We start from the raw sequence: 27,293 nt of genomic DNA, 5'->3' as shown, positions 1-27,293 counted from the left end.
AACACTGCTAATCAATGGAGATTAATATGAAAAAAAAAAAAAGATTTAAGAAACGTACGGCTTGGTGGAAAGCTGTAGGGTCTGAGAGCGGATCCACTGTTGGTAAATTCACTTTCTTTGAAATTATTTCTTTTTATTGCCATGGTGAAGCAATATAACAAACTATCCAGTAATTTTAAAAGGAAGAAGAAAAATTGTCAAGGTAGAGTGATTGTGTTAGTAACTTTCAGTTAGCTAGTGCAGGTTAAAGGCACATGGAAGCTAATTTAGCAAGCCTCTTTTTGACTAAACCTCCCACGGTTTTTAAATTTGTATTTGAAGTTATGATTATGCTATCTTATTTCAAGAGTAGGAGTTTTTCTTCCCACCTATTTGAATCTGAGACGAGTAAATGTAGCCCAGAAGTTACAAATGTTATTCACATAAAGGATCTTTGGTTATAGGAAGGATGTGGATATGACCTGATGCAGAGTAATCCAAATAGTCTATTAAAGAGAATTGGAAATGTTAAAAAACAGATATAATTTATACATTTACACATTAAACCCCTAGAAATAAAAGGAATTACGTAATTTGAGAGAGCAGAGTTTCCCTTTGCTGTAAAATAAAAGCACTAAATAAAAAGAATAACAAAAGCACTTTTCCAATAATCTATTAAATCTCAACAGCAAAGTAAAACCTGAGGAGAAGCAAGATTATAAAGCTTTGGAATGAATTCAGTAAAAGCACAAATAAATCAAAAACATCTACAGTGTAGGAAGAACTCAAAGTGGAGAAGGGAAGCAGGCGTTTCAAGGCCCTCCACTTGATGGTAAAACTGGTGAATTGAAAAGCCATAATAGCTGAAAACACTGAGGGGAGGATAAATGGAGGAATTGCCTTGGAGGTTTGCCACTTGCTGCCATTGAATGTACTGTAACCTTGATGAGGATTTGTTAGATCCAGTACAATGTGAATGCACAGTATGTCAGGTCTCTTTTTTATGTCAGGTGTGAGGCGAGGAAACAAAGGACTGACATTGAGACTTTGAAGGCGTTGACAAGTAAACCGAAAGATGGCAAAGACATCTGTTTAAAGAGTAGATGAAGAAGTTTTTCTCTCTTTTTTTTGGTGTGTAGCAGTATGACTAATTTGGAAGTCTGACTGGCCTAAAGAATTAAAATTAAAGGATCGTAAGACATGTATGAAGACTCACAAGGCAGTGAAGAAATCCTGAGTTCATGTTTTTATTATGACCTTGCTGAACTTCTTGCATTTAGCTCAGAGACCTAGCAGGGGCTTAGAGACAGGTTTTTACAAATGTAGGAAATGGCTAACTTAGAAACCGGCCTATGCCTTCTCTCTCCTGTTGATTTGATCAAATGGTCAAGTTTGCCTGAAATCATATGATCTATTCCACTGTCATTACACCGGAGCAGATTTTAAGAAGTGTACTAAAATCTAGATGCTAACCAGTTTATTTTTTTGTACATGGTAGACTACATGATGGGGGGGCATTCTCTCAATGGTTAGTATGATTAGACATATACCTTCTCCATAACATTTGATTGCATCTTACTAATCTTAATTATGAAGCATGTGAAAGTTGATTGTCTTACCTTAAGTTTTCACTGTAAATCCACGTTTACACTGAAGCCTGCCAGTCCTTATGGTTGACGGCTGCTAACCATCTCTCTTTCCTCATCCAGAGTTGTACTATAAAATGATGAGTTTGGTTTGTATTTTTGTCTGTTTGTGCAGTCAAGCACCCCAACAACCCTATGAACATTATTATAGTGAAGTCAACTAAATAAAAGCAATATAGTACTACCAAATATCTGGCAAACTTTACATGAGTTGACGTTGAGCATATGTCGTTTTGACATCTGTCATGGTGGAGTGGGCCGCTTTCTAAAGAGCTTGACGTCATGCTCTTTAGAAAGCGACCCACTGTAGAAACAGCTACATAGGTAGCCCTATGCCTACCCACCATGCAGGCATGCACCCTCTCAGGTATCTACAGTAGGTCATTACCACAGTCCAAAACCAGGCATGGTTGATGCAAGCTGGCATCCATAAGTCCCTCCTAGGTTTGAATGTGTGCTTTTGTCAGTCCTGCAATGAACTTGCTATTTGTTCTAAACATCCTCTAGGTGTTCCCTTAAAGGCATTAATCGGTGCATAACTTGATGAGTTTTAGAAAGAAGCTTGGAAATGTTTTGTTTCCAGATTGGTTCAAAGAAAATCTCTTTGTTGTAGCGCATAAAGAGGTAGTAATCAGCAAATTAGCTTTCCGAGCTTCTGGTTAAACTTCTTCATCACAGATTCACACACACATTGCGCAAACTGACCGGTTAGCACTCAAAGTGTAATGATCGTTAGGGGTTGGCAGTTACCGGCTGATGTGTTGAGCTTTTCTCTCTGTGTGAACTGTTTGTACATAAATGACCGCGTCGGTATGTGTGTGTGTGTGTTTACTTGTTTGTATGAGGATTTAGTGTCGATGCTGTTGTGCCCCATGGCCAGCTCCGCTCTTTTATATCCATGCCAAACCTTCCCGGCTTCTGGCGGCTCATCAGACCCCCAAACCACACACACACACACGCCGACTCAAAAACTTGCTTTCCTTTTTTTCCTTTACAACATCTCTCTCTGCTCTCTCGTTTTATCAAATCCCCCCACGCCTCATCTATTTGGCTGGATGGCTGCAATATCACTGGCTCCCAGTTGTTTAATTCAGTTATATGTGTACACACTATGTGTCTATCTGTGCATGCAGGCGTGACCATGCATGTGTGGATGTGCGTGAGGATGGCAGATCGCCCGGAGACCCAGTCTGCCCATTAAGTTGATCAGGGAGTGGAAACATGGTTATAGTGGTGTAATGTGGGCTCCGACCAGCTCTGATAAAGCAGCTTCTTCCCACAAGTACCTGCATCCCACTGTGAGGCTTACTGCAGTTATTTTTGCCACCCGCCGCACATTTAAAATCCATCTCTGGATTGTTTTCTTTTTTTCTGCCTTTTTTTCTAAGTTGGATTATTGTTTCTGGAAATATTGTGGCTCCCCAGACAATCAGATTAATTGCAATATGCTCGTCTTACTGGAAAATAAAGGAATCGCGTTGTGGTATAAACTGTCCCACTCAGGATCACTGTACCCACTGAAATGGCTCTTTGTATGTGGGCTTCTCAGAGCATATAATGCTGTTCTTTCTGTGGATTCCAAGCTTTTTGTTTCACACACAAATCCTGTCATTGAATTACGTTATTCCTGTTGTTATGTGATGTAATCTTTGGATGTTTCTTTGTGTTTTGTTGACAAAACTGTGTCCGTTGTAGGTTCTCCAAAGATATTTGCATATGGCTGTATCATTGTTTTTCTTTCTGGAAAAATCTGGAACATTTCTGAACTCCGAAAGTTGTGTATTTGTGAAAAAACACAGATAATTTTTTTAGCTCAATCTCAGAAATTGTCTGGGGAAAACATTTGGAAATTTCAGAGTGTGAAGTGTCAAAAAATGTAGACTTTTGAAACTCAGATTTCCTAGATTTTTCTATATAAATTTTTCTATAGACTTCTCAAAATCTTTGAGTTTATTCAAAGAAACCTTTGGTTACAGTGGTAATCTTAAAGCCTAGTTGCTGGACTTTTCCAGTTTTTGCCTCTGTGTTTTGATTTTCATGGACATAATTTTAAGTGCGTTCTAAAGGGTCAGAAGGCTTCATTGCTGTAGTTTTTCCTGCATCACTACAAAGCACATTTGACGTGTTTGTGTTGAAGGGCAGTGGATCTGGAACGGGCAGCAGCCCCGCTGAAGCTGATGCAATCCTCTCTTCCATAAGATGATGGTGATAGAGAGACTTCATCTGAGCAGAAGGCGTTAGAGGTTTTTTGGGTCTAGTCCACTTAGACTGAAAATATCTTCAGGCTTCAGGCACTCACTGTGGTGAACGAGCAAAGCTACACATCTCACACATTTTAAACAAGTTGTATTATGTGTTTTTCAACCACATAGTATAATTTTATGGCACAATCAAGTAACTATGTTACCTTCAGTTATAAAAATGTTGTCAAATATGACTTAAAAGAAATTTGACTTTATAATTTGATGCCTTGAATGTGGGGGTCTGTCTCTTTAAATTTCTGTCTGTCGAGGCACAGAGAGACGTTGGAGTCTGGGATATGATCGATGGAGGAGATGGTTTGAACTTCCTCTTTCTCTCTCTGCTCTTTGAGAGGAAATAACTTTTCCACACTTTTTTGAGACTTTTCTTTTAAGAAGCCACTTTTGGCTGTTTTTATTCATTTTAAAGACCAGTCATTTGTTCTAGGGGGTGAACTGCATTTTATTTCCATTGTATTCTTTGACGGTCCGTGTCCGACTGTAGCTTTTCAAACATGACCTTGTAATTCACGTCATGGGTTTGTGCCGTTCGTTCCTGCAGTTTGCCTCAGAGTCTGGAATCAGATCCACTCATTTATTATTCAATTAAAGGTCGCCAGGGTCATGGCGGATCATTAACCGTGGAGGTTACTTCAAAGGAGTGAGACAACAGAAACCGAAACAGAGAAACCCACCAACAGACTCAAAACAAGAAAAAGAACAAAAAAGAAAGAATCTATTGATGAACTGATTCCTTCTTTCAGGGAATCACCTATCCCAGTTTTGAAATCCTGTTGACATCCATTGCTAATTGCATTATCATCTACATTGGCTTTGTTGATCAGTTTTTTCTCATTACGCCAAAGACTCTGGCAAATCTCCACGGGGAACGTATCATAGGGCTTGTTGTGGCGATCTATCCACCGTGAGCAAATTGGGAAGAGCTTTCTAAGACAGAAATAACTTCAGCTCAGCAATAATAACAGCTCAAGCGCACAATATGTCTTGTTGCACAGTGAGGACATAATGAGATCAGGAGAATTTCCAGAGCTGGGGGTCTTCAGGCTGGAGCGACAGCAGAAACTTTAATAGACTTGTATGGTATCGATTCTTTTGGGCCATCAAATGTTGAGTACAGAGAGAGATAATGAAATGCTGCACACACCCTAATATGCGGCCATTTATACCTACAGTAGTTTGTATTCATAGAGTAGAACAGGGTAAGGCCTCATTTTAGTTTCCAGGGAGATGATTATGGCACATAATCTGTTTTTGCTTCTAAAGTCTAAAGGTAAAAAGATTAGTCTTCACAAAAGTAAACGTATACTGGCGGTTTTTCTAAAAACTGAACATCTTTGCTGTAAAAAGTTGAATTATTTTTTTTTATCTCAACTGAAGGGACAAGTCAAAAACTCCGAGTTAGACATGTCAAGGAAATTTTCATTATACTAGCATCATTCATACACAAGGCTATCCAAAGTGCAGTACATGACATAAAAAGAAAAGACGGATTCATAAAAACATTAAAAGAAACATAAAATATAAAAAATAAAGGCATAGACGAAACATGTTTCAACTGCTTTTTCTCGAGATAATTTGATCATAAGCTGCGTTAAATAAAATGTTTTAAGTCCTGATTTAAGGGAAGTAACTGTTTCTGCACCATTACAATGTCGTGCCAAATTTGACTACCTGAAGTCTTTTCAAATTTAATTATGTCGGAGTTAAAATAGATTTAAACAAAACTGATTTTATTTTATTTATTTATATCAGTTGATGATGTAACACTGCGTTACATCATAAATTGAGGTGATTGCCCATAGGGTCAGCTTGATTGGGAAAAATAATTGCATAATTTGTTAAATTTTACGCTGCTGCGGTTTGATTTTGCACTGCTCTGTGTCAAACCAACCAAACCCTTTGAAAACCATGTTCCCCTCCTCGCCTGTGGTGGCGCTGCACTAAGAACTACATGAGATGACATGAAAACCTCTGAAGAAGACATGAGCATCTTCCTTCTTCACAAAATGTAAACCAAAATGGAGTAGCATCAGATTTCAGTAGTTGTAGGATTTCTCTTTTATCTTTGGTAAATGACAACAATCCATTTCTCCCGCTAGCACTTGACACAAGAACGTGTTTTGGTTGTATTTACCCAGAATTCCCCGTAGTCTGCTTCCTTCTTTTGGGGCTTTTTTTCAGGTCCACTTGGCATACAACAGCAAAAAAAAACAAAAAAAAAACAAAAAAATCGTCTTTTTAAAAATACTGTAACACTGCCATGTGACAACGTGCTTTATGTTTTTCTATGCCATCTCCAAAAATACTAATTACTACCCTTTAGAGAAAAAGCACAGATATTGATAAACATTTTACATTTTCTGTAGATAGGTATAGATGGCTAGATCTATCTAGATAGCTATAAGTGTCTAGCTAGTTATCTAGACGGCCAGATCTATCCAGCTGGATAGATATGCAGCTAGCTAGATCTGTCTAGCTACCCAGCTAGTGAGATAAATGGCTAGCTGGTTATTTAGTTATATAGTTATCTAAAGCTAACCAATAGCTTTCATTAAATGTTATAAAATAGACGGAGGATAACAAATGTATCCTTGTAGAATAAACCAGTCTTGGTTTGACTCTTCCATATTTCATTAAATGAAAAGGCTTTACACAGTTTAAAATATTCTGAATGAGATTTTACATTAGATTTCAGAAACTGGAACAGTGGAACCAAGTCTTTGTTGGGTTTTTACATTAATAATTACTTTATTGACACATCAGTTAGAAACAAAACTAAAAGAAAAAGACTAAGAGGGACAAAAACATAAATGATGAAAGACAAATAGTATAATTGTGTTTGGGAGGCTGTGAGGCATGTTTGGATTGATCCTTATCTGCATCTGTCATGCTGCTCTAACCTTCAAGAAGCTGGCAGCAGAGACAGATTGGTGTGAAAATTTATAATGAAGCTTCTGATTGCAGTCAATGTGCCGCTTAACACTGCAAAGCTTTGGCAAACTGCATTGAATGCTAAGCATTGCGTTAACCTGTTTTGAGACTTTAGGTAGTCTCATTACCGAACAGACTAATGGTGAACTTGGTAAAGAATGGAGAGAACATGATTCTTTTTTCAGATTATATTATAAATTTTAGTTTGAAAAGAATTGTACCATCCAGTTTTCTTTGTCAGAGAGAGAATTTATCAATATTCAGCTCTTCAGTTGAAATCTTCCACAATTTGAGTTTTTCAATCCCCTCATTGATTGAAATGAATTGGATTATTTTCAAGCTGTAATGAAACCAGTACTTCTTTTGATATTGAGAACACCTTAGCATGGCAGAGCTGTTGGTCTGAAGCCCAGTTACCAGCAGTGAGTCAAAAGTTGTTGAATTAAAATCCTCTGAGCGTGATGGTGTGAAGAGAAAACACTTACTCCAGTTCTTTTGCCAAAGAAAGATGTTAATAAGGGTGCATTCACACCAGCCGTGTTTAGTCTGGTTTAATCCTACTCTGGTTTATTTGCCTAGAAAATCAGTTTCATTTCGCGCTCTGATGCAGACCAAAAAACTGAACTCTGGTCAGCCTAAAATCCTAGGTTTTGGTTTGGTTGACATGAACTCTGATGCTGTTTGAATGCATGATGACACATCCACAGAAGTGGTCAGAATGGGGATTGAACTGGCAACCCACCAATAGTAGGACGAACTCCTAACACCATCGCCACCATTGTACTTTAACTCATGTTCATGTTTTTCTATTATCTCCTGCTTCAATTCAATAGGCATCTGTTTCCTTGTGTGGATAAACAAGACATGGTCTCAGCTGAAGCTGCGACTTTCCCCAACTAGCAGTGGCGTCCCAAAGCACGATTCTGAACTCAGATTTCACAAAATATATGGACCAAGCCATGGCTTTTATTTAAAAAAAACTGATGTTGATTTGCTTTTATGTCAAGGTTCAACTGTACAGTACATTACCAACACCAACCAGTAAGGAGTGTTTCGGTCATCTTTGTGTACAAACGTAGTCTTAACATTTGACATTTGATCGACATATCTGACACCACTCCATACTGTATATGTTCATTTTGTGAATATTTTGTGAACAAACTTCTAAATATAACACAGAGGTTTGTTGCTGTATTACATGCAGAAGTGTGCTCTAACAGAAATGTTTATATTTCGTGCCGACTATCTCCGATTATTCCCTGTGGAGTTTGGCAGGTGTCTCTGTGAATCTAAAATGACGCAATATTTGTCACATGTCGACATCAACAAAAGCCGATTTCAGCTCTTCAGCCTTTAACAGGTTGCTCAAAGGGCCAGGTTTGTTTGAGGCAGGGCAATGTGAAAATGAACCTGCAGAAAATGTAACAAATGTTGCAACTTTGGTCCAAACCCAGTCTAGCGGACAGATGATGCGAAACCAGGTCTTCCTCCGATCTGCTTCACCCCTTCTCTGTTTTATCTGAGTTGAATGTGAGACTCCAGAGAATCAGAAAACCTGGGATTGGCACCACAAGGTGTTGCCATAGGCTGGAAAGAGGCTGATGATGATGACCAGTTCATTAGCTCCAGCGTTGAGCCTGCTGCTCTGTGCCAGATACTCTGAAAAACCCAGACGGATGAATATTGGTCTTGTTTAATGTTCTTTTTTTCCACACAATAATCTTTTTCTCATCCATCTGTCTCTGTCCTCCTCACACACACATCCACACAAATAAATGCACACCCATCCATCTACCTGTCAAGAATCAAGGATGTTCCCTCCGTTTGCTAGACAAGGAGCACCAAGTCACCTCAGAGGGATATGTGTGTGTGTGTGTGTGGTTACATGCCTTAATAACAGCAGCAGCAACACAAAACAGTCGACCTTTTTTTTCAGATTCAACCTGTTTGGATGCTGTGTGACAGAAAAAGCTCATTTTCTCTGCTGGAATACTTTACCCAGCCACCACGCAACTCTGGCATTCTTCCACCAACCAGACGATTATATTAGATTATCTCTTCATGCATGTGACAATAACACATTTACAATCAATGAGAGCTGGGCGTTCTGCCCTAAATTAGCCATGACTTGCTTTTCAAAGGGGTCATAAATAGCTGTGAATGTTTCATAAACCACCAGCAGCAGCTGAACAACAAAGGGCTGCTGCAGTTCTGCTGTGCTTGTGGCGCAAAAGACAGTGTGGTTTTAGGAGACTACATTAGCAAACCGACATGTCGGTAAAATGGCTTCTTTGGCAAAACTGCATGTCAGTGTTGTCTATTTAACTTGTCATCGCACATAAACCGACTGTTTGTTTGTAACGTGGCTGCAGACTGTTCTCTTGTCTACGGTCGTGCTCGCATGCGGTCGCATCTGGCAAATATAAAGCGACAGATGAAGCTTCCCCTTTGCCTTTGCTTACACACCCTGGCTATTCAGAGCTGTCACTGAAAAAACTAAGTGTCACATTAATATAAACAGTGACAGCATTCGTCCCCAGCAGCTTCCCAAAACCATGACAGACCTGTGAAACTGAAGAGTATTTTAGTCATTTCCATGAGGCACAAATTGTCATTTTACCAAACAATGTAAGTCAGACACGTGGTGTTTAGAGAGTAGTTAGATTTGCTGCAGGGAACGTGAGCAAAGTGGAGACTCTTCTTCTGTGAGTCTTCTTACAGTTGAAGACAAAGTCTTCACTGTAATACCAGAGGATACCGTGTTCATTTTGGCAAAGATAGCCTACTGATATTTCATCTGGCTCCATGTAATGCAAGGCATTTTAAAAGGACAGTGTTAGTAAAATAGACTGTTTTTTAGCTTTATATCATGTTTTAGTGTTATCCTCGAATCAAAAACATACCTGGAGTGTTTCCTTGATTCTTTCATGCATATTTAATAAATCCTCTAATCTCCCATGGCTCCCGGTTTTTCCATAACACTCCTCCTCAGAGCGTTTCCCTTACAGAGCAGACTTATCCCATTCAGCTCCTTCAGACTAGCCAGCAGCATTTAGCAAACACCTAGTGGAACTGCGCATCTGCTGAGCTCATTATAGGAGCTACTTCTCAGTGAAACGCTGGTAAGAATGTTGTGTGAAATAAAACACAGCAGAAAGTATCATATTAAACATTATTTTGAATCAAAATGACAAAAGTAGTATAAGCACACATTGATTTCAATACGGGTCTAAAAAGATCCACTTATGGAAGACTGCATAGTCAATATGTCATGTATCAGAGGGTTAACAGAGGAACCATGTTGTGATGACTCCGTCTTGAAGGCGGAGTTTGAGAAACAGCAGGAGCTTCTTAAAGAGACAGAGGTCCAATTTTAATACGTTAAGTTGCAAAGTCAAATTTCTTTTATGTCACGTTTGATATATACAGCATTTTTAAAACAACTAAACTAACATAGTTACTTGATTGTATTATAAAATGTGACTGTGTGCCTAGAAAATACATAATTCTGCCCCTTTAGGACTTTTACCTTTGTTTTAAAGAGAGCAAGAAAAGAAAAGAAAAAAATATTACAACCACCCATCAGGATTTTGATCCTCTAATAATATTATTATCTATCTGCTAGCACTAAAAGGTTAAATTAATAAACGCCAAGAGAATGGATATTTTGTCCCTGTTTGTTTCTGTAGAATAGTCTTAATATATATTAAAGAAGTCAATCTGTCTATCCACCCAAATAAATTCAATTCTGTTCAAAAATACTTTATGATGACGAGAACAGAAGATCATAACAAGACAAAGGAAGCTCATGAAAAAAGCAAAGCCAATAATGTGGAGAATTCACTGCAACTTCTATAGAGAAGTCTGTTTGGAAGACGGAATTTTTCATAATTATAATTTCAACCAGTCTTTACATCCAGATTTGCCGCATCCGGATTTTTTTTGGTGCAGAATTAAAAAATGTCTTATGTCACTCACATAAAAGTCATTGACATGACTGTCAGATTGGATTTGCTTTACAAACTATCCAATTTAGTTCCACATATAGAAAGGACACAAATCTGATGTTTTGTGGGGTCAAAAGCTTGGAATCGGGCGGCTCAGACCGCCGTGAAAACGTCCGATTTGGTCTCATTTGCCTGCTGTGTGAATGTAGCATGAGTCACGCAAGGCCAAGCAACAGATGGATGATTTTATCAAACATGATTTTAAAGGTTGGGTCAGACAGGTTTTCGGTGTATGGCAGGCAGTAAATAATTCTGATCATTTTTAATGATGGCCACCACAGCAGTTGTTTCTGTTTGAATAGCTTTTTGAACAGCATTTTCTGTGACTATTGTACTGCTGACCCCCATAAAGAAATTACTAACTGCAAAGATATGATTTATTAGTTTAATTGAGCTAAAAGGTAATAGAAACTTTTAGGCAATTTCCCTCAATTTGAACAGATTTCCATTTGAATATGTTGTGTGTGGTTGTTTTAAAACATATCTTTAACTATTATAAAAGAATAATTAGTCACTTTTCGCATAGAAAGAAAACAGTCAACATTAACGCTGTGAAGTCTAAAGTTTTTTGGAGTGATTCACAGTTTGCCCTCCAGCATTCTGGGAACCTTCCTCTATCTCTGCCAACACAAGCGCAGCCGCTGCAGTTCAGGCATGAATTTTAACCCCATGGAAAATACTCTGCAGCAGAAGAGCTGCAGAACTGATAGTTGTTTTTTTTTTTCAATTTGCATGACTCCCCAAGCATTTGAGATACTATTGTTCAAAATTCAAAACACAACATTTAACATACAGTTTTAAAAAAACCACTCAATCTTTGTGTTGTTCAATATCTGGGGGGAATATTCCTATTGGTGAAAATAAGCTTGAGCTTAATCAAAAGGTCAGCTGTGTGGAATGTTGTTTTATCTTCAGCTCCTCTGGTCATGGATTCCACTGAGAGCTTGACCCAGGACTCCTCAGTGGACAGAGGCTCACATCTGGCAGCTGCTTGTTTATGACAGCAGTTAACACTGGATCAGGGAGGCTCTGGAGGAAAACACATGTAGAGGCTTTAAAGCACACAGGGAACACACACCTTCATCTGGATGGCTAACAAGTTTGCTGTGAGACTGATTTAGATTTTTTACAATGTTCAAAAGTGAGTTAGCAAGAAATAAATAAATAACCTTCCATTCCAAGCCAGAACCACAATGTTCCAGATTAAAGGTTAATCACATCTTACTCTGGTCTACTCAAAGTCAGGACCTAAATAAAATTAAATCTGTAGCAAAATTTTAAAATTGATTTTCACATATTTTTGTACAGTCTGAGTTTGAGCTGAGCTAATGTAGAATTGGCAAAAATGTCATCTTGTGTAAAAGTGGTGATATACCAAGGAGTTGCAGGTGTAACACAGCAAAATGAGGTTCTGCTGAGATTAAAATGTAGTTTAAATATTTTTCATATATTCATTAGATCCAAATGTTAAAAGCAGGGGTGCACCGATATGAAAACTTGTGCCGATATCAATATCCAATATTAATTATGCTGTTATGGCTGATAACCAATATTTACCAATATTCTATATATTTCCCTACACTTTAAACACTGTGTAAAGCCACCACACTGCCTACATCACTTCCCTGCTTTAGTTGAACATCCCCATAATGCTGCACTGCATCCCTATATTTATCACATGACTGAACAGATAACACACAGCCGACCTCACACACTCCCCTGTCTGAAACACACACACAAACGGCAACAAGATAAAAATAAACATCTGTCACTATAAGCCCAGTTTTAATTATTGGACCGATACCGATATGGAAAAAAATTACTAACATCGTCTGATACCGATGTAGATGCCTATATATTGGGTATCCTTATGAAGAACCGTGTATTGTTCTTTTTGCCACTTTAAAATGCAGTTTAATATTTGTCTTTCAATAATAATAAACACTCATATCACACCATAAAGTTTACATACTTGTTCAACATTGTGGCCATTTCAATTGATTGTTGTAAATATTGCACGTGTATAATAGTACACTTATTTTACAAAATGCTTGACGGTTGTACGTTATTAGTCGTTTAATGTCTAAGTCTTCCCTTGGTCTGAAAGCCTTTTGGTTTAAAGACGGCAGCGACTGGGTTCATGGCTGCTTTCTTTACATCCTGATGTTTGGATGATGAGACTTCATCCAGATGAAAGACAGAAGAGAAGCCTGGATAGCTAGCAGCTTGAGTGGGGTGGCTCTGAAAACCAGAACGACCATAAACAAGTGTCTAGGATGCACGCAAATACACCCACACACACACACACACACGTGCACGCCCACCCCCGCACACACACACACACACACACGCACACACCCACGCACACACACACACACACACACACGCACACACACACCCCCGCACACACACACACACACACACACACCCCCGCACACACACACACACACACACGCACACGCACACACACACACACACACACACACGCACACACACACACACACACACACACACACACACACACAGAGCTACTCATCCTTGACTGTGAAAGTGGGTTGCTGGGGGATGTTGGGGGAATCTCCATTGGCTCACACTGTTCTGACAGTCTCATTATAGTGGAGTTAGAGTGAAGACCTTGGTGTGACAGAACCAAAGTCATCGTAGTTGGCCTCCATCAGCTCCATCGCTGCGCTGCCTGACCAGCACCGGCGTCGGCCCACAGCTTCTTCCCTGCAAACCCAGAATCCCTCTGGGAGCAGAGCTGCTTTAGAGCCAGCAACACATTTCTGATTGACTGAATGCATTTAAAGTCCTGGAAACAAAACTCATTCCATGTTTCTCCATTGGTTTCCTGACTGTGCTGTGAATGCATGAAAGTGACAAAAAAAAAAAACATAAAATACATATCAGAGTTAAATATTTTGCAATAAAATAACGTACATACTGTATCTGGAGATAAGGGAGTTGGAACCACTGCCAGGTTTTAGTTTGCAGCATTGGTTGAAAAAGAAAAACAGTTGAAAAATGATCAACAATGCACTGTATATTATGTCAAAATATATTTCAAATACATTTATTTAACAGAAAAAATTTAATTAAATAGAATGTTGTTGATTAACATGGTCCAACCAATCTTGGTGTTCCTCAGGGTCGTCATCTGCAGCAGAATCTACAGTTTAACAAGCTGTTTGAACAAACTACCTCACTAATCATTCAGCAATGTGCAATAACAACTGAAAAATAGGAAATTAACTTAATAAATAAATACATTTTGAAAATAATGAGCAGTTAATACAATTAAGAATAGGTAGAAAAATATCTATCAAAAGAAAATTCAGATACCAATTTGTTTTATAAACTTTTGTTTGATTTACTAACTCATTTGTACTAGATTATTTTTTTATTGCTTTTCTTGTATTTTTTATTCATACAAATAAAAAGTTAATAAAAATTCTACTTTTTATTTCAAATAATTATATAATTGATAGGTATTTTCCTTTCGAACCTATATAAAACAAAGAACCACAGACAACGTATATGAATTTTATAGCCAAGCTTTTGCAAAAGGAGAAAACACAGAGAACTGCTCCTCTGACCAGTTCACCATGTGTTCTGAAACTCTGCAGTAGAGCTTGTCTTTTTATTAACACAAAACAAAAGCAAAGGGGGCTGGTGCTGATAAGATTAGGAGCCCCCGAAACGAACACAATCAAACACAGTTTTACGACTAAGGAATTTCTACCTAGGGGACAGTCAGGAAAAACAACAAAGGTCGTAAAACTTCTGATACAATCAACTAGCAACCCAGTTCCTAGGTGTGATAACTAATCAAAGGTCTGAGAAACACATTGTTAACTGTTTCACATGAAGATAAACAGACAGTAGTGACTTCCAGGTCATTTAAAGAAGAGAACTTTTTAAACAGAAAATCACTTTAAACAGAAGATCACTTTAAACAGAAAATCACTAAGATCTATAGACTTAAGGTGAACCAGAGTAAGAATGAAATGATAATACCAAAAAATCTCTAACATTCCCCCCTTATTATCATTTCATTATACGCTTAAACCTTATGCAAAGGCTATGCACAGAAAAGAAAAGAAAAGAAAAGAACCAATAAATGCAAGAATTTTTTTTTTTTTTTTTTTTTTTAGCGAAACACAGAAAATACACAATGAATAATAGGAAAATAATGCAATAAATGAAAAAAAATAAAATAAAAGAAACAGCAAAAAATCAAAAGCAATTTTCTCATCCTTAACACCACTTGTTTAACATTTTCAGTGTAGGAATCATTCAGCAAATGAATTTTTCTGTTTATTTATTACAGGACTTCATCATTGTTCAGAAAATCGTCAGAAACTTGAAACAGGTCATCTTCAGTTGTCTCATATGATGCCTTTGCCAACTGATAGCTGATAACAGTTGTGTTAATTGTTTTAAACATCATTTTTCGTAGACAAGGAATAATGCAACCCGTAAAAAGGCAGAACAGAACTAAAACAACCAGAATAGGTGTCACAAGCTTTAACAGCAAATTCCACCATGGTCCAGATGTAAGCCATGAAAACAAATCAAAAGAAGTTGAGCCGCGTGTTCCACTTTCTACATATTGCTTTAGATCTTCCAGCTCATATAGAGCATCAGAAATAGTTCCTCCAGTACCTGTTTCATCAGGTACAAAAGTACAGCACGTTGGGCCAATGATTTTACAGACCCCTCCCTGAGGGGCCGTGAGGAAATCCAGGACAACACGATTTTGCATAACCATGTTTCTCAGTTCAGTCAGTTCTTCCATGGTGCCATTGGCCAGCTGGTATGTGATGTTGATTAATCGCAGTAATCCGTACCTGTTTATCTCAACGTGGTCCCGAATCTCACCTATTCCAACCCATGGAAACAGGCTTTGCATAAATTTTTCTCCGCCGTTCCAAATCCTGAATTCCCATGGAACTCCAGTATGTGTTGTGAGGCCTCCCCATCTTTTGACCTCTGACATAACTGTTCGTTTGGAGCGGGTGTGTGAATCATCCTGTGCTTTCCTGATGAATGCAATCGGGTTGATCAAGGGAACCACAGCACACAGTCCTCCCCAATTTTTCGGCAAGAACATGTACGCTTCATTTCCACATATGAAGTACCAATCTGATAACATCCTTGAGCCATAATCTCCTGGCACTATGGCGCTGCACAGTGTTGTCTCTTGTCTCCTCTTCATCTTATGCGTGATGTTGAAACTCCTCTCCTGAAGCAAGTTGTCACAGTCTGGGTTTTCCTTCCAGCCTTTGCAGTGTGGAGCCATCCTTTGACCCCTGCAGGCTACGCAGGTGATGTAATCCTGTGTCGGTTCGCAGTAGGTGTAAACTCTGTTACACAAGTTCCAGGGCAATGTCCCTAGAAAAACATTTCCATTATTATAAACACAGTTCCCCAGAGATCCTGGTTTAGCTCCTGCTAACGAAATGATCTCTGGTATTTTCCATACAGTTTGTTGAGATGACGAAAAAGGAAGTACATCCTCTGCAAGTGAACAATTCAAAGATTGAAACAGTCCTTGCACAGCCTCACCCATCCGGAGGTCAGCTGAATAATCCTTCTCACGTGGTCTGTCTCCCCTTAGGGGCGGGACGCGCCGTGGTCTGGTGCTTAGAACATAGAGACACATCTGTTTGTCGTCTGTAATGTTACCTGGTCGGAGACCTGAGTTGTGTATGGAAACCGGCAGCTGCGCACACACGTAGCAGTTCACAGCATGTCCTTCATAAGCAGTTCTATTCATCAGTTTCCACCACAGGTTGGTGCTGTAGTCGTGTGGGTGGAACTCAGGCTCACTTCCTTCTCCAAACATCAAACATACAGTAGTCACAGCACAGTAGAAGATCCATCTTGCATATGGAGTCCCCATTACTGCTCGGCGTGCAGAGATGTCAGAACCCCCAAACTAAAAGAGTGAGAATCTTAGCAGTTCTTCACTGGGTTTGAGACAAACTAATACTAAAAATTAGAATGCCTGTGTAGCCCAGAGGCTAAAAGCCCACCTTCCTCCCTACTCCGAATTAGGGGTCCAACACTCTCTGCCGCTTACAGTGACTAAGATGTATCCAGCTGGGTCTTTCAGCGATCTTTACAGCTGTTGGTGTGGTCATCAGCACTTGGAACGGTCCTTCCCACCGTGGACTCGTCCAGTTCTTTCGTTTGATGACCTTTATGTAGACCCAGTCACCTGGCTCAAGTGGAATGGCTTCCTGTATAGGAGGAGAATCAGAAGGCAGTAAATTCGCACTGGACACTTCCTTCAGTTTAAGAGTCCTGATCATATAATCTGCTAATGTCTGTTCTTCATCAGCTTTTTGTATGTCTGGAGCAAACAGAGGCAATCTGTAAGCTCTCCCATGAATTATTTCAAAAGGTGTTAGACCATCAGCTGTTGATGTGATTCTCATATAGAGCTTCACCAAGTCTAAACATTCTGGCCAGGATCGGCCAGTGTCTGCCATGCACTTTCTTAATCTACTTTTCACAGTAGCATTTGTTCTTTCCACCAGCCCTGCACTCTGTGGCCGATAGGCACAGTGATTCTTTAATGTCATTCCCAAGTGTGTAGCCATGTTTTGTATCACTCGGTTTACAAAATGTGGTCCATTGTCACTATAAACAGTCTGTGGGATGCCATGTGTTGGGATGATAGTTTTACAAATAGCCTTAGCTACTGTTAAAGCATCTGCATGCTTTGCTGGAACTATTTCAACCCATTTAGAAAAAGCATCAATCATCACCAGACAATATTTATATGGCCCACTTTGTGAAAGTTCAATAAAATCCATGTGCATAGTTTGAAAGGGATAAGATGATTTTGGGAACCTGCCTCGTTTTGGCCTTATGTTTCCCTGAGGATTGTATTTCACACAGACTGGACATGCAGTACAAAAAGATTTTAAGTAAGAATTTAAACCATACGTTGTGAAATGCTGTTTTATTATGCATTCCATCCCCCCAGTTGACACATGGCAGCGCCCATGTGACACAATTGCTGCTGCTTTAAATAAAGACTTAGGAAGCACTGGTTTGTCATTAACCTAAAAAATGTTCCCGACATTCATTTTCGCACCTTTAGTTATCCACAGCCTTTTCTCAGCCTGTGGTGCATTGTCCTGCATGTCTTTTAGTACTGTTTTGTCTATCATTTGTTGTTCCCCTTCAGTCTGTGCTGAGAAAATACCTTTCCCATGCTTCCCTGCTGCAGCTTCTTTAGCGATTTTATCAGCTAGTCTGTTTCCATTTGAAACTTCATCTTTGCTTTTTGTGTGAGCTGCGCATTTACATACAGCTAGTTTAGTTGGGAGTTGTATTGCTTGTAAAAGATCTTTAAGCAAAGATGCATGTGTTATTGGTCTCCCAGTAGAGGTTGTCATTCCTCTACGCTCCCATTGTTTCGCAAAATAAAACAGTGTAGAGAAAACATACTGGCTATCTGTGTACACTGTCAGGTGCTTGTCCTTAGCCAGTTCGCATGCCCTAGTCAAAGCAATCAATTCTGCTGCTTGTGCAGAATGAGTGCAAGAAATTCTTTCTGCTTCTTTGAAATCTGTGGCTTCAACAGCCATTTTGGTTTTGTTACCCACATCTGCCCATGTAATATTATGCGGCTTATAAAGTGAAATGTATGGGTTTGCAGGTAACTTATACAGCTTTGTTTGACTAGTCGGAAGGAGCACAGTCACAGCTGCATAAGACCTTCGGTCTGTGAACATTTCAGTCACAGCAAGTGTCACAGGATTTGTTTCTAAAAACGTTTGCACATAATCATCCTGTGGATCATTTAGGATGTTCATTTTTACATGCAACTGATTATAGTTCATTTCTGTTTCAGGTGAGTCCAGCTGTCCTCGAGCTTCTCTAAGAAGCTTTCCTGGGACATGAGGATTGTCAGCTGGCTTTAGATCATATGAACAGTAGATTTTTTCATCCTTGTGAACTGTGTACAGATCAGAATGTTTTAGTCTGACAGCTCTCATGCCATCTTGTACAGGGACTACTGCTATCCCTAATTTTGTCATTAGGTCTCTACCTAATAAATTTGTCGGACATTTAAGTGACATTACAACAGAAGCTTTTATTTTAATTCCTGTCTCAGGATCTTTAAAAGATGTGCCTTTTGACATATGTTCTCTATGTGTTTGTCCATCGGCAGATTTCACCCAAATGGACTCATTTGTGGGGTTTACACCTTCTATTTTAGTTTTTAAAACTGTTTTGCATGCACCGGTGTCACATAAAAATTCAACTTTTTCCCCGCAAACAATCAGTGTGATATAAGGTTTTTCTTTTAATGCATTTAACATCTCCCAAGCTGCACATACATCCACTATTTCATCAATTTGATCTGGTGTTAAGTTTTGTTTGGTTGTGGAAAAGTCTAGTCATGCTGAGGAGTTATATTTTTGTTTTTTCTCCCATCTGCCACCCTTCCGGTGATTTATTTTGTTTTCTGGGCAATGTCTTGCCCAGTGGTCAGGATGACCACAAGTCCAACATCCATCTGGACGTTGTGGTTTTTGAGGGGTATAGTTTCGGGGTGGCTGCCCATAGCGACCTCCTCTGCTGCTGTTTTTCCCTCGGCCTCTTGAGGAGCCGCGGAAAAAGACAGAGGTGTCTACTTCTCCAAAATCCTCCAGATGAAACACATCTGATCCTGTTTTTGGTTTTTTAACTACTTTTTCTGCATGACGTGCCCATGTCATCAGCTGTGGGACTGAGGCAGCATCATATTCAACTAGGTGTTTTTTAATCCAGCCCTCAATTTCAGGGCGGAAACTTGACATTAAAGCGTTTTTTAGCTGTTGTTGATATACACCCTCTGCTCTTGCGTCATAAGTAATCCCACTGTGAACTTTGAACTCCTTCTCAAACCGCAGACGAAAATCGTCTACGTCTTCTCCAACTTTTTGTTTAATTCCTGACAAATGACTATAATTCGCCCTTTTACGAAAATTTACTCTAACTCTCTCACACAATGGGTCCCATTGTGCTTTAAATGCATCAGAGAGAGCAGGGTTGGCTCCTGGAGGGTATGACATTGGAACTAACATATTATTATTAGTTTCTTTCCCTGTATAATTTCCCCTCACTTTTGCCCAATCTTTTCCTAATGAGGACATGGCTGCTTCTCCTGCTTCCACTCCATTTAGTCTATATGAATGGATTAATCCAGTCATATCTTCTACCCACTTATCGGGGTCCTCTGATGCAGGTGTTATTCCTTCTACCGCCTTTCTGGCCTCTTTCAAGGTCCAGGGTCTAAAAACATAAATATGTGGCGACTGGGCATCTCTGGGATTAGGATTTGGGACCTGGATCATTGGATATTGTTCTGCCCCTTCAGAACTGTACATAACTCGAGGAGTTCTGTACTTTCTCAGATCATATGAATGTCCCAGACCACTTGGACCTGCACTTTCTTCATTATATAATGGGGGTGGAGAGACTGGAAGAGGAGGGTAAATTTTGGTAGGTGTGTGAACTGACACTGGGTCTGTGGTCAGTTTGATACTTGGGGCTCTTGCTGGAGTGAGAGTTGGAGGAGCTGAGGGTGGTGGAGGCTGCATATTTGGAGGAGGGGTTTGAACTGCACTAAATATGGGCTCATTATCTTCTGGTCTTACAAATAAGATAGTGGCTTCCTCACTGATATTAAAAGGTGCACTCGGCTGTCTATCCACCGAGCTTGGTGACACTGAGACAAGGGCAGACGAATCTGTCGCAGCGGTTGGGGGAGGAGCAGTCGGCCGTACCTGCTCTCCCCGTCCCACCGAGGCATTCCGCCTGTCAATATCTGCTTGCCTTTTGTCTTTAACCTTTTTAATTTGTTCTTTACGGTCTATGGCTGCTTTTAACCATAGTTTTGCACACTTTAGTTCATCTTCCTTTCTAACTTTTTTTATCCCCTTTTTTCTTGCTACACTACTCTCCAAAATTCCCACAATTGCTTGCCATTGATCAATTTTTAGCTTCCCATCTATTTTATATTTCTTTTTCCATTTTTTTATATGTACAATGCTGCCAGGAAATCTGGACATCATGTACTTTTCATCCCCTTCGGGGCCCTCAATAAGTGAGGAATTACAGGAATTTGTGTTTCCCATTGTTTAAAGTTGTAGCTTAAAAATACTAGTATCGCGTGCTCTCTCAGAGAAAGTGCTGTAAGTCAGCGCTCAGTGCCTCCTGAAAAACAGGCTTCTACTTGGAGCTGAGCTCCAAGCGGTTTTTCACTTTGGATTCTAATTCCGAAGGCAGAGAGTTTTACTCCCAGAGAGAGAAACACCATTCACTCCTTCATGCACACACACAGCAACAAAACAGCAAACAAAACCAATAGCAGCACAGCAAATAACAAACTTTCTATCTATGTGAGGACTTTCCCTTAAGAGGCGTCCTCTAATTAAGGAAGCTCTAAGAGCCTGTCCTTTTGCCTTTAGTTGAAACTCTCTGTCAACTGGGACTCTAACCCTTCATTATTCTTTAGTCAAATTGAAATGTTAATATTTGACAAGGACTCAAACCTATATTTCTTTAGTCAAACTAATATTTGACAAGGACTCAAACCTGTATTTCTTTAGTCAAATTAATATTTGACAAGGACTCAAACCTGTATTTCTTTAGTCAAATTAATATTTGACAAGGACTCAAACCTATATGACTTAAAATTCACCTACGTTTCTGTAGTTTTCGGGTTGTCCAATCGGATCTCGTCACTCCGCCGTTAGCAGACAAAGTCGGATACGTCGCTGGCCCAGCGAAGAATTTGCTTCCTGGGTTTTCCTTTCCAGGTCCAATTGACTCTGGCCGTGCACGGATTCAGCGCGTCTTCCTCTGCCTGACAGCGGGGGAGGTGAGAGATCCCGGGTTTCGGCACCAAATAATGATAGGTATTTTCCTTTCGAACCTATATAAAACAAAGAACCACAGACAACGTATATGAATTTTATAGCCAAGCTTTTGCAAAAGGAGAAAACACAGAGAACTGCTCCTCTGACCAGTTCACCATGTGTTCTGAAACTCTGCAGTAGAGCTTGTCTTTTTATTAACACAAAACAAAAGCAAAGGGGGCTGGTGCTGATAAGATTAGGAGCCCCCGAAACGAACACAATCAAACACAGTTTTACGACTAAGGAATTTCTACCTAGGGGACAGTCAGGAAAAACAACAAAGGTCGTAAAACTTCTGATACAATCAACTAGCAACCCAGTTCCTAGGTGTGATAACTAATCAAAGGTCTGAGAAACACATTGTTAACTGTTTCACATGAAGATAAACAGACAGTAGTGACTTCCAGGTCATTTAAAGAAGAGAACTTTTTAAACAGAAAATCACTTTAAACAGAAGATCACTTTAAACAGAAAATCACTAAGATCTATAGACTTAAGGTGAACCAGAGTAAGAATGAAATGATAATACCAAAAAATCTCTAACAATAATGTTATTTGTTCATTTTTTTTGTATAAAATTGCATCTAATCCATAGGGTGCAATTTTATAGTCACCTGTTTTGTTTTTTTTTCCACACTCAGGCCGTTTCCCCCTGAAAGCCAGAAGCTTCCTACATCACCTGGATATGTCAGGCTGTTTGTCGATGTCAAGGCAGCCATAATGCACAAAAACGTTACACAGTTCTAATATTTCTACCGCGTTGTTAAAATCTCCCTGTGTGCTCCAGGGTGGACTGGTAACTTGTCCACTGCACACCAGGAAGAGCGACTTTAAAACAAAAATTTTCTTCAGCGTGCAGCGTTTGAAATTTAAAACAGGAGTCTAATTATCAAAAGAATGAGACGTTAGCAAAATCATCCAAAATATAAAAACATCAGACCATTAATAAGAGATTCAACTCACTGAAACTGAATGTTGACCTACTTTCGGTGTTCTTGATGCAGTTTGTTCTTTTCCAGATAGTAGCAGGAGGAATAAAAAACTTTAAAAAAAATTTGATTTCTCCAAATCTTGTGCGAGTCTTTTATGTGAACACCGGAGGGGAAAATGAACTGCAGCACACTACATTGTGTTTTTGCATCCAAAGGCATCTGTTCATTTCAACAACAGTTTAAGTCATCCATCACCCAGTGTAAGATGACATCAGCGCACTGAAAGGGAAGACAGATCCAGGAAATGTGCTGCATTCTATCAACATATCTCAATGTTTGCGCTCTTCAGGGTGGTGGGGATCATGGAAGCTGACTATCACTGCCAGGATTAGCAATAAATCCTTTTCATGACTCTCAACCCCACAACATTCCTTCTCTCTTCAAATCTCTCTCCCAGCAGCTTTTCTCAATCTTTCTCTTTGTGGCTCAGTCAGCTTCTTAGTCGCTTTTCGAACCCCTCATCCTGCTTGCTCGTCGCCGTCGGCGTGCCAGAGAAATAGATCCTGCTCTAATTGCCAATATAATGATGCAGTCTACTCATTTCACCTGACTAATTAATACTAGAGCTGGCGTCCTTTGCTCCTGTCTCACTGCTTGCAATAGAGGGGCCCATTCCACTAAGCTTTCCCTTTTTCTCAACTCGTTCACATTCTGAAACCAGGTGGTGTATCAACATGTCTGTGCAGTAAGTGTTTCTATCTCACACGGAGCAGAAGCCTAAAAAATGTTTACTATGCAACAGCCCAGCTACAGCTTCAAGTAATAGAAAAATGTATACATGTTGAGGTCTATTTCACTTTACAACCTCATTTCTAGCTTCCGCACAGGTGAAGCTGTAAAAGACACTTTTTGTATTCACTTTATTTGATTAGCAGACTGTTTGGAACTGAAGAGAGTGAGATTCAGTTGAAGCCATTGTCTTCTTGAGTTAGCAACAGTGTGGTCTGGTATTAGTGTCACAATTAAGACTATTGCACACCCAACAGTGGCTATCTCCTTGTAGCAGGAGACAATATTTATTTTGATGCCAGCTACTGATCTGAATGACAGACTAGTAGCAGTAACTGAGCAGCCAGGTCTGCCAAGTGTAAAGTAGAATACTGCATTGCATTAGCATTGGAGAGGCTAGTGACCAACAACCCTAGGCTGGTCACACTTCACCCTCTGCTGTCCTTAAGCACAGATAGGCTGGTGCTAACATCGGAGAGGCTAACAACTAGCATTTCTTGGATGCACAACCTGTGGTTTTGACACATACTTTAGGAAAAATGGTCAACACACATTGTCGCTAGCTACCTTTGGAATAAATACCTCCTGTGGGAAGGAAGTAGCCAATCCTGGGTGCACAATAGTCTCAATTTTGGCACTAATACCTCACCATGGCAACAGTTACCTTCACTGTAGCCATCAACCAGGATTTGGTCCAGAAGTTGATATCTCATATTTTACAGAAGTCATAAAACCGAAAAGTCTCTGCACAACTTTTAGGTTTAGTTTTAAGGTAATCAGCTAACTGCAGAATTGAGGAATGGTGTGTCAGTCCCAGTCCATGGACAACAGTTCTATAGCATACAATGAAGAGATCATTGTGTTCTCACATTATTAGATACAGAGTAGATGTGTCTGGTTAGTTTTGCGGAACACATTTCAGACTCTAGAGAATCATATCAACCACAACATGTCAAACACTTCCAGATGTCTCCATTTGTGTCGTACCTTAAGTCTTCTTTTATTCCTCAAGTTTGTTTAAAAATACCACCCAGAGTCTTCAGCGACTCTTGGGGAATAGCTGAACAAAAGAACCTTTGATGGAAGGGGAAGTATCTCTGCTCTCATCTGTATTCCCTTGTTGAATGTCTGCACAGGGCGTCTTTCTCAGGTCTTTTTGGGTCACACAAAGCGCAACGCTTTTCAGGCCCACGGCGCTGTGGCGGATGTCTTGCATAAACCTTTTCTCTTGTGATACCATAACTATTTCCTATTTCCTCTTGCTCAAAGCTTCCCCAGCGTGCATAGCTGTTGACAACAGGTTTTTAGTATTGGAACTTTTGGCTTGGGTGTTTTTACAAGTTTCTCCATCTTAGTTGCTTTATTTTCAGCAACATTCTGAGAACAATAATGTAATGCTCAACAAGAACGAAAGCTGTAGGATGAAAATATTTCTTTTAGTTGTCTTCTCCTACTGTAGTCATTGTTGCTTTGTTCACTATGATAAGAGGTTTAGTGATTCTCTAAAAAAAACCAAAAACATTCTTTCTCTTTCATCATTTCTGTTATCTTTTAACAAATCAACCAAACAACAGATTTAGTCCAGAATGAAATACAAGCTTTGCGATGGACAGGCGACCTGTCCAGGGTGACCACTGGACATCGACACCACCACCCCTCATGACCCCACTAGGGACAAGCATGTAGAGATGATGGATGGATGATTGAAATACAAGTTTCAGTGGTTCCTTTATTGACGATAGCTGTATTACTGTAAATTATGCAGCAGCTGCTTGAGCTTCTTCCAATGAAATTTTCAAAGAATTCAATCTCACATAGGTTTTTGTTTTATACCATTAGATTACAATTCTTACAACATAGTTCTAAAGTTTCAAAATCTTTAAAGAGTTGTCGATCCCAAAGAGCAACTAAAGCTTTCTTCAAGTGATCCCATTTTGGGATCACTTGAAGCATTTACTGTCTTTAGCTGTAGACAGTAAAGTCCAACTCAGCTGGTCAGAGAATGAGTTCACAACTTTGTGATGAGAATCAAATCGAAGCAGAAATCTTCTAAAATCCAGGTCTTTTCTGAGCTGCTTCTATGCAGCTTTAATGTACATATGTACTGAATATTATGTAAACCACTTTTTCTGTATACAGTGAACCCTGATTTTTCGTGGGGGTTGTGTTCCGATAAGAACCCATAATGTGCGAAATCCGTGAAGTAGTTGCCTTTATTTTTTACAATTATTACACAGCATAATTAAATACTCTACATTGAAACCAAAAAAACAAAACCTGTTTTCAGGCCTAAGCATTTTTTTTAACAAATAGAACACTTTCTTACAAATATCTACAGTAAAATAATCACTTTAATCATCAATACGAAGTACAGTAGGACAAATTGTGACTCGCGTATTTCACTGTTCCTCTGACTGTGACGCTGCGGCCTGACTCCGCTCTCTAGTGGCTTTTTCTCCTGAAGCCTGTGGAGCAGGTGTGTTTTTTGAGAGAAGAACATAGGTAGTTGTTGTTGCTCTTTTTTTCTTCTGGGCAAAAATATTTGCCAAAATTTGCCAAGCTGTATTATGTATATTTAAATACCGTAACGTTATTGGCACACAAGGAGAAGCGTGGAGACTGTTTAGCCAATCAGGACGCAGAACACAATGCACTGTGGAAAAAAAAACTGCACAATAAACTCCATGAAGCAGTGAGGCCGTGAAAGGTGAACCGTGTTATAACGAGGGTTCACTGTATTTTTATCAGTTTATTTTTTATAGAAATTGTACCAGGGTTATTTGATTTTTCTTGTATTTTCCTACATTTACAATGTAATTACCCTTGACAAACACTGTTTTAATTTAACATATGGATTAAGTAGTAATCTATAGGCTTAAAATGAAAGCCATACTCTAATGTTGTAGGCAGCACAGCGCAGCCATTAGGCTTCATTTTCTGAGGAGAAGCCCTGCAGCCGAACTCGTCTGCTGGTCTTCTTTAATACCTTTGATTTTCTTCTTCCTTCTGAGGATATACTTGACACTTTTATCAAGCATGACCATGTCCATGAAAGCAATCCTGTTTTGTATGAGAGTTCACAAAAAGGGTAATAACAGAGAACAAAATAAAATAAAGTCGTCACTTCAAGCTTTATGTGAATACAAATCACGTGTCCTGTTATTGCTGCAGAGCTTCTATTTGTGCTTTTTATGTGACATCATGGTTGGGGGAAAAATAGCCTGTACTGTTTGATGTTTTCCAAATGTGTTTTAAATGTATAGCATCAGTGGCTGAGATATTAACAAAATGTTATTACTATGAACCACATATATTGGTTAATGTGATTTCTTTAAGCTTGGCACCCTGTCCACATTTGGCACAATTATTTTGAATTTGAAGAAAAAAAAAGTAGTATCCCTTGAGTTGTTATCCGGTTGAATGCCGGAGCCGACTAATAAAGATTTCTCCTGACAGCACCCATTTACAGTAGCTCTGAAAAAGCCATGACCAGATTTTAAGGGTATTTTAATATCTGATAGTCCAGAAGACTCATTTTGATTGGGAACCAAGCAACATTTGTGATATTTTGCTATATTTTCATCTGGTGTGGTTCCCATCCTTGCCTGTAGTGGTGCTACACCAAGTACCACTGAAGGAAATGACACAGAAACCTCTGAAGACGACACTGAACACAACTGTGTTTATTACAAAATGTAAACAGAAATGGAGTGGGGTGAAAGTTTATTGGTTCTACAATTTCTCTTTTATCTTTGGGAAAAGACCACAAGCCATTTCTCTTGCTAGTGCTAAACACGTGTTTTTGTTCTGGTTGTATTTACCC

At 39.4% G+C, this 27,293-nt stretch overlaps 2 protein-coding genes across 7 annotated transcripts in view; one reads left to right on the top strand and one right to left on the bottom strand.

Annotated features, from left to right (window-relative positions):
- LOC102229953 (pro-neuregulin-3, membrane-bound isoform-like) overlaps window positions 1-27,293 on the top strand; it is a 441,303-nt gene that overhangs the window by 316,906 nt on the left and 97,104 nt on the right. The gene's annotated exons all lie outside the window — the stretch shown is intronic.
- On the bottom strand, window positions 15,017-22,881 carry LOC111606787. 4 transcript variants are annotated; one of them, XM_023328066.1, is made up of 3 exons: window positions 22,713-22,881; window positions 21,513-21,766; window positions 15,019-21,469 (listed from the first exon to the last, which is right to left on the bottom strand). In XM_023328066.1, exon 3 carries the CDS (start codon window positions 20,964-20,966, stop codon window positions 19,245-19,247), a length of 1,722 nt encoding a protein of 573 aa, XP_023183834.1. In that variant the 5' UTR covers window positions 20,967-21,469; window positions 21,513-21,766; window positions 22,713-22,881; the 3' UTR covers window positions 15,019-19,244. The 4 variants fall into 4 exon arrangements, with proteins under 4 accessions (XP_023183835.1, XP_023183836.1, XP_023183834.1 ...); XM_023328065.1 differs by having other exon boundaries at window positions 22,734-22,881; XM_023328067.1 differs by lacking the exon at window positions 22,713-22,881 and having other exon boundaries at window positions 15,017-21,469; window positions 21,513-22,188.

The sequence above is a fragment of the Xiphophorus maculatus genome, chromosome 22, assembly GCF_002775205.1.
Source record: "Xiphophorus maculatus strain JP 163 A chromosome 22, X_maculatus-5.0-male, whole genome shotgun sequence".
NCBI lineage: Eukaryota > Metazoa > Chordata > Actinopteri > Cyprinodontiformes > Poeciliidae > Xiphophorus > Xiphophorus maculatus.
The sequence above is the reverse complement of the archived record's forward strand: the minus strand, read 5'-3'. Positions and strand labels throughout refer to the sequence as shown.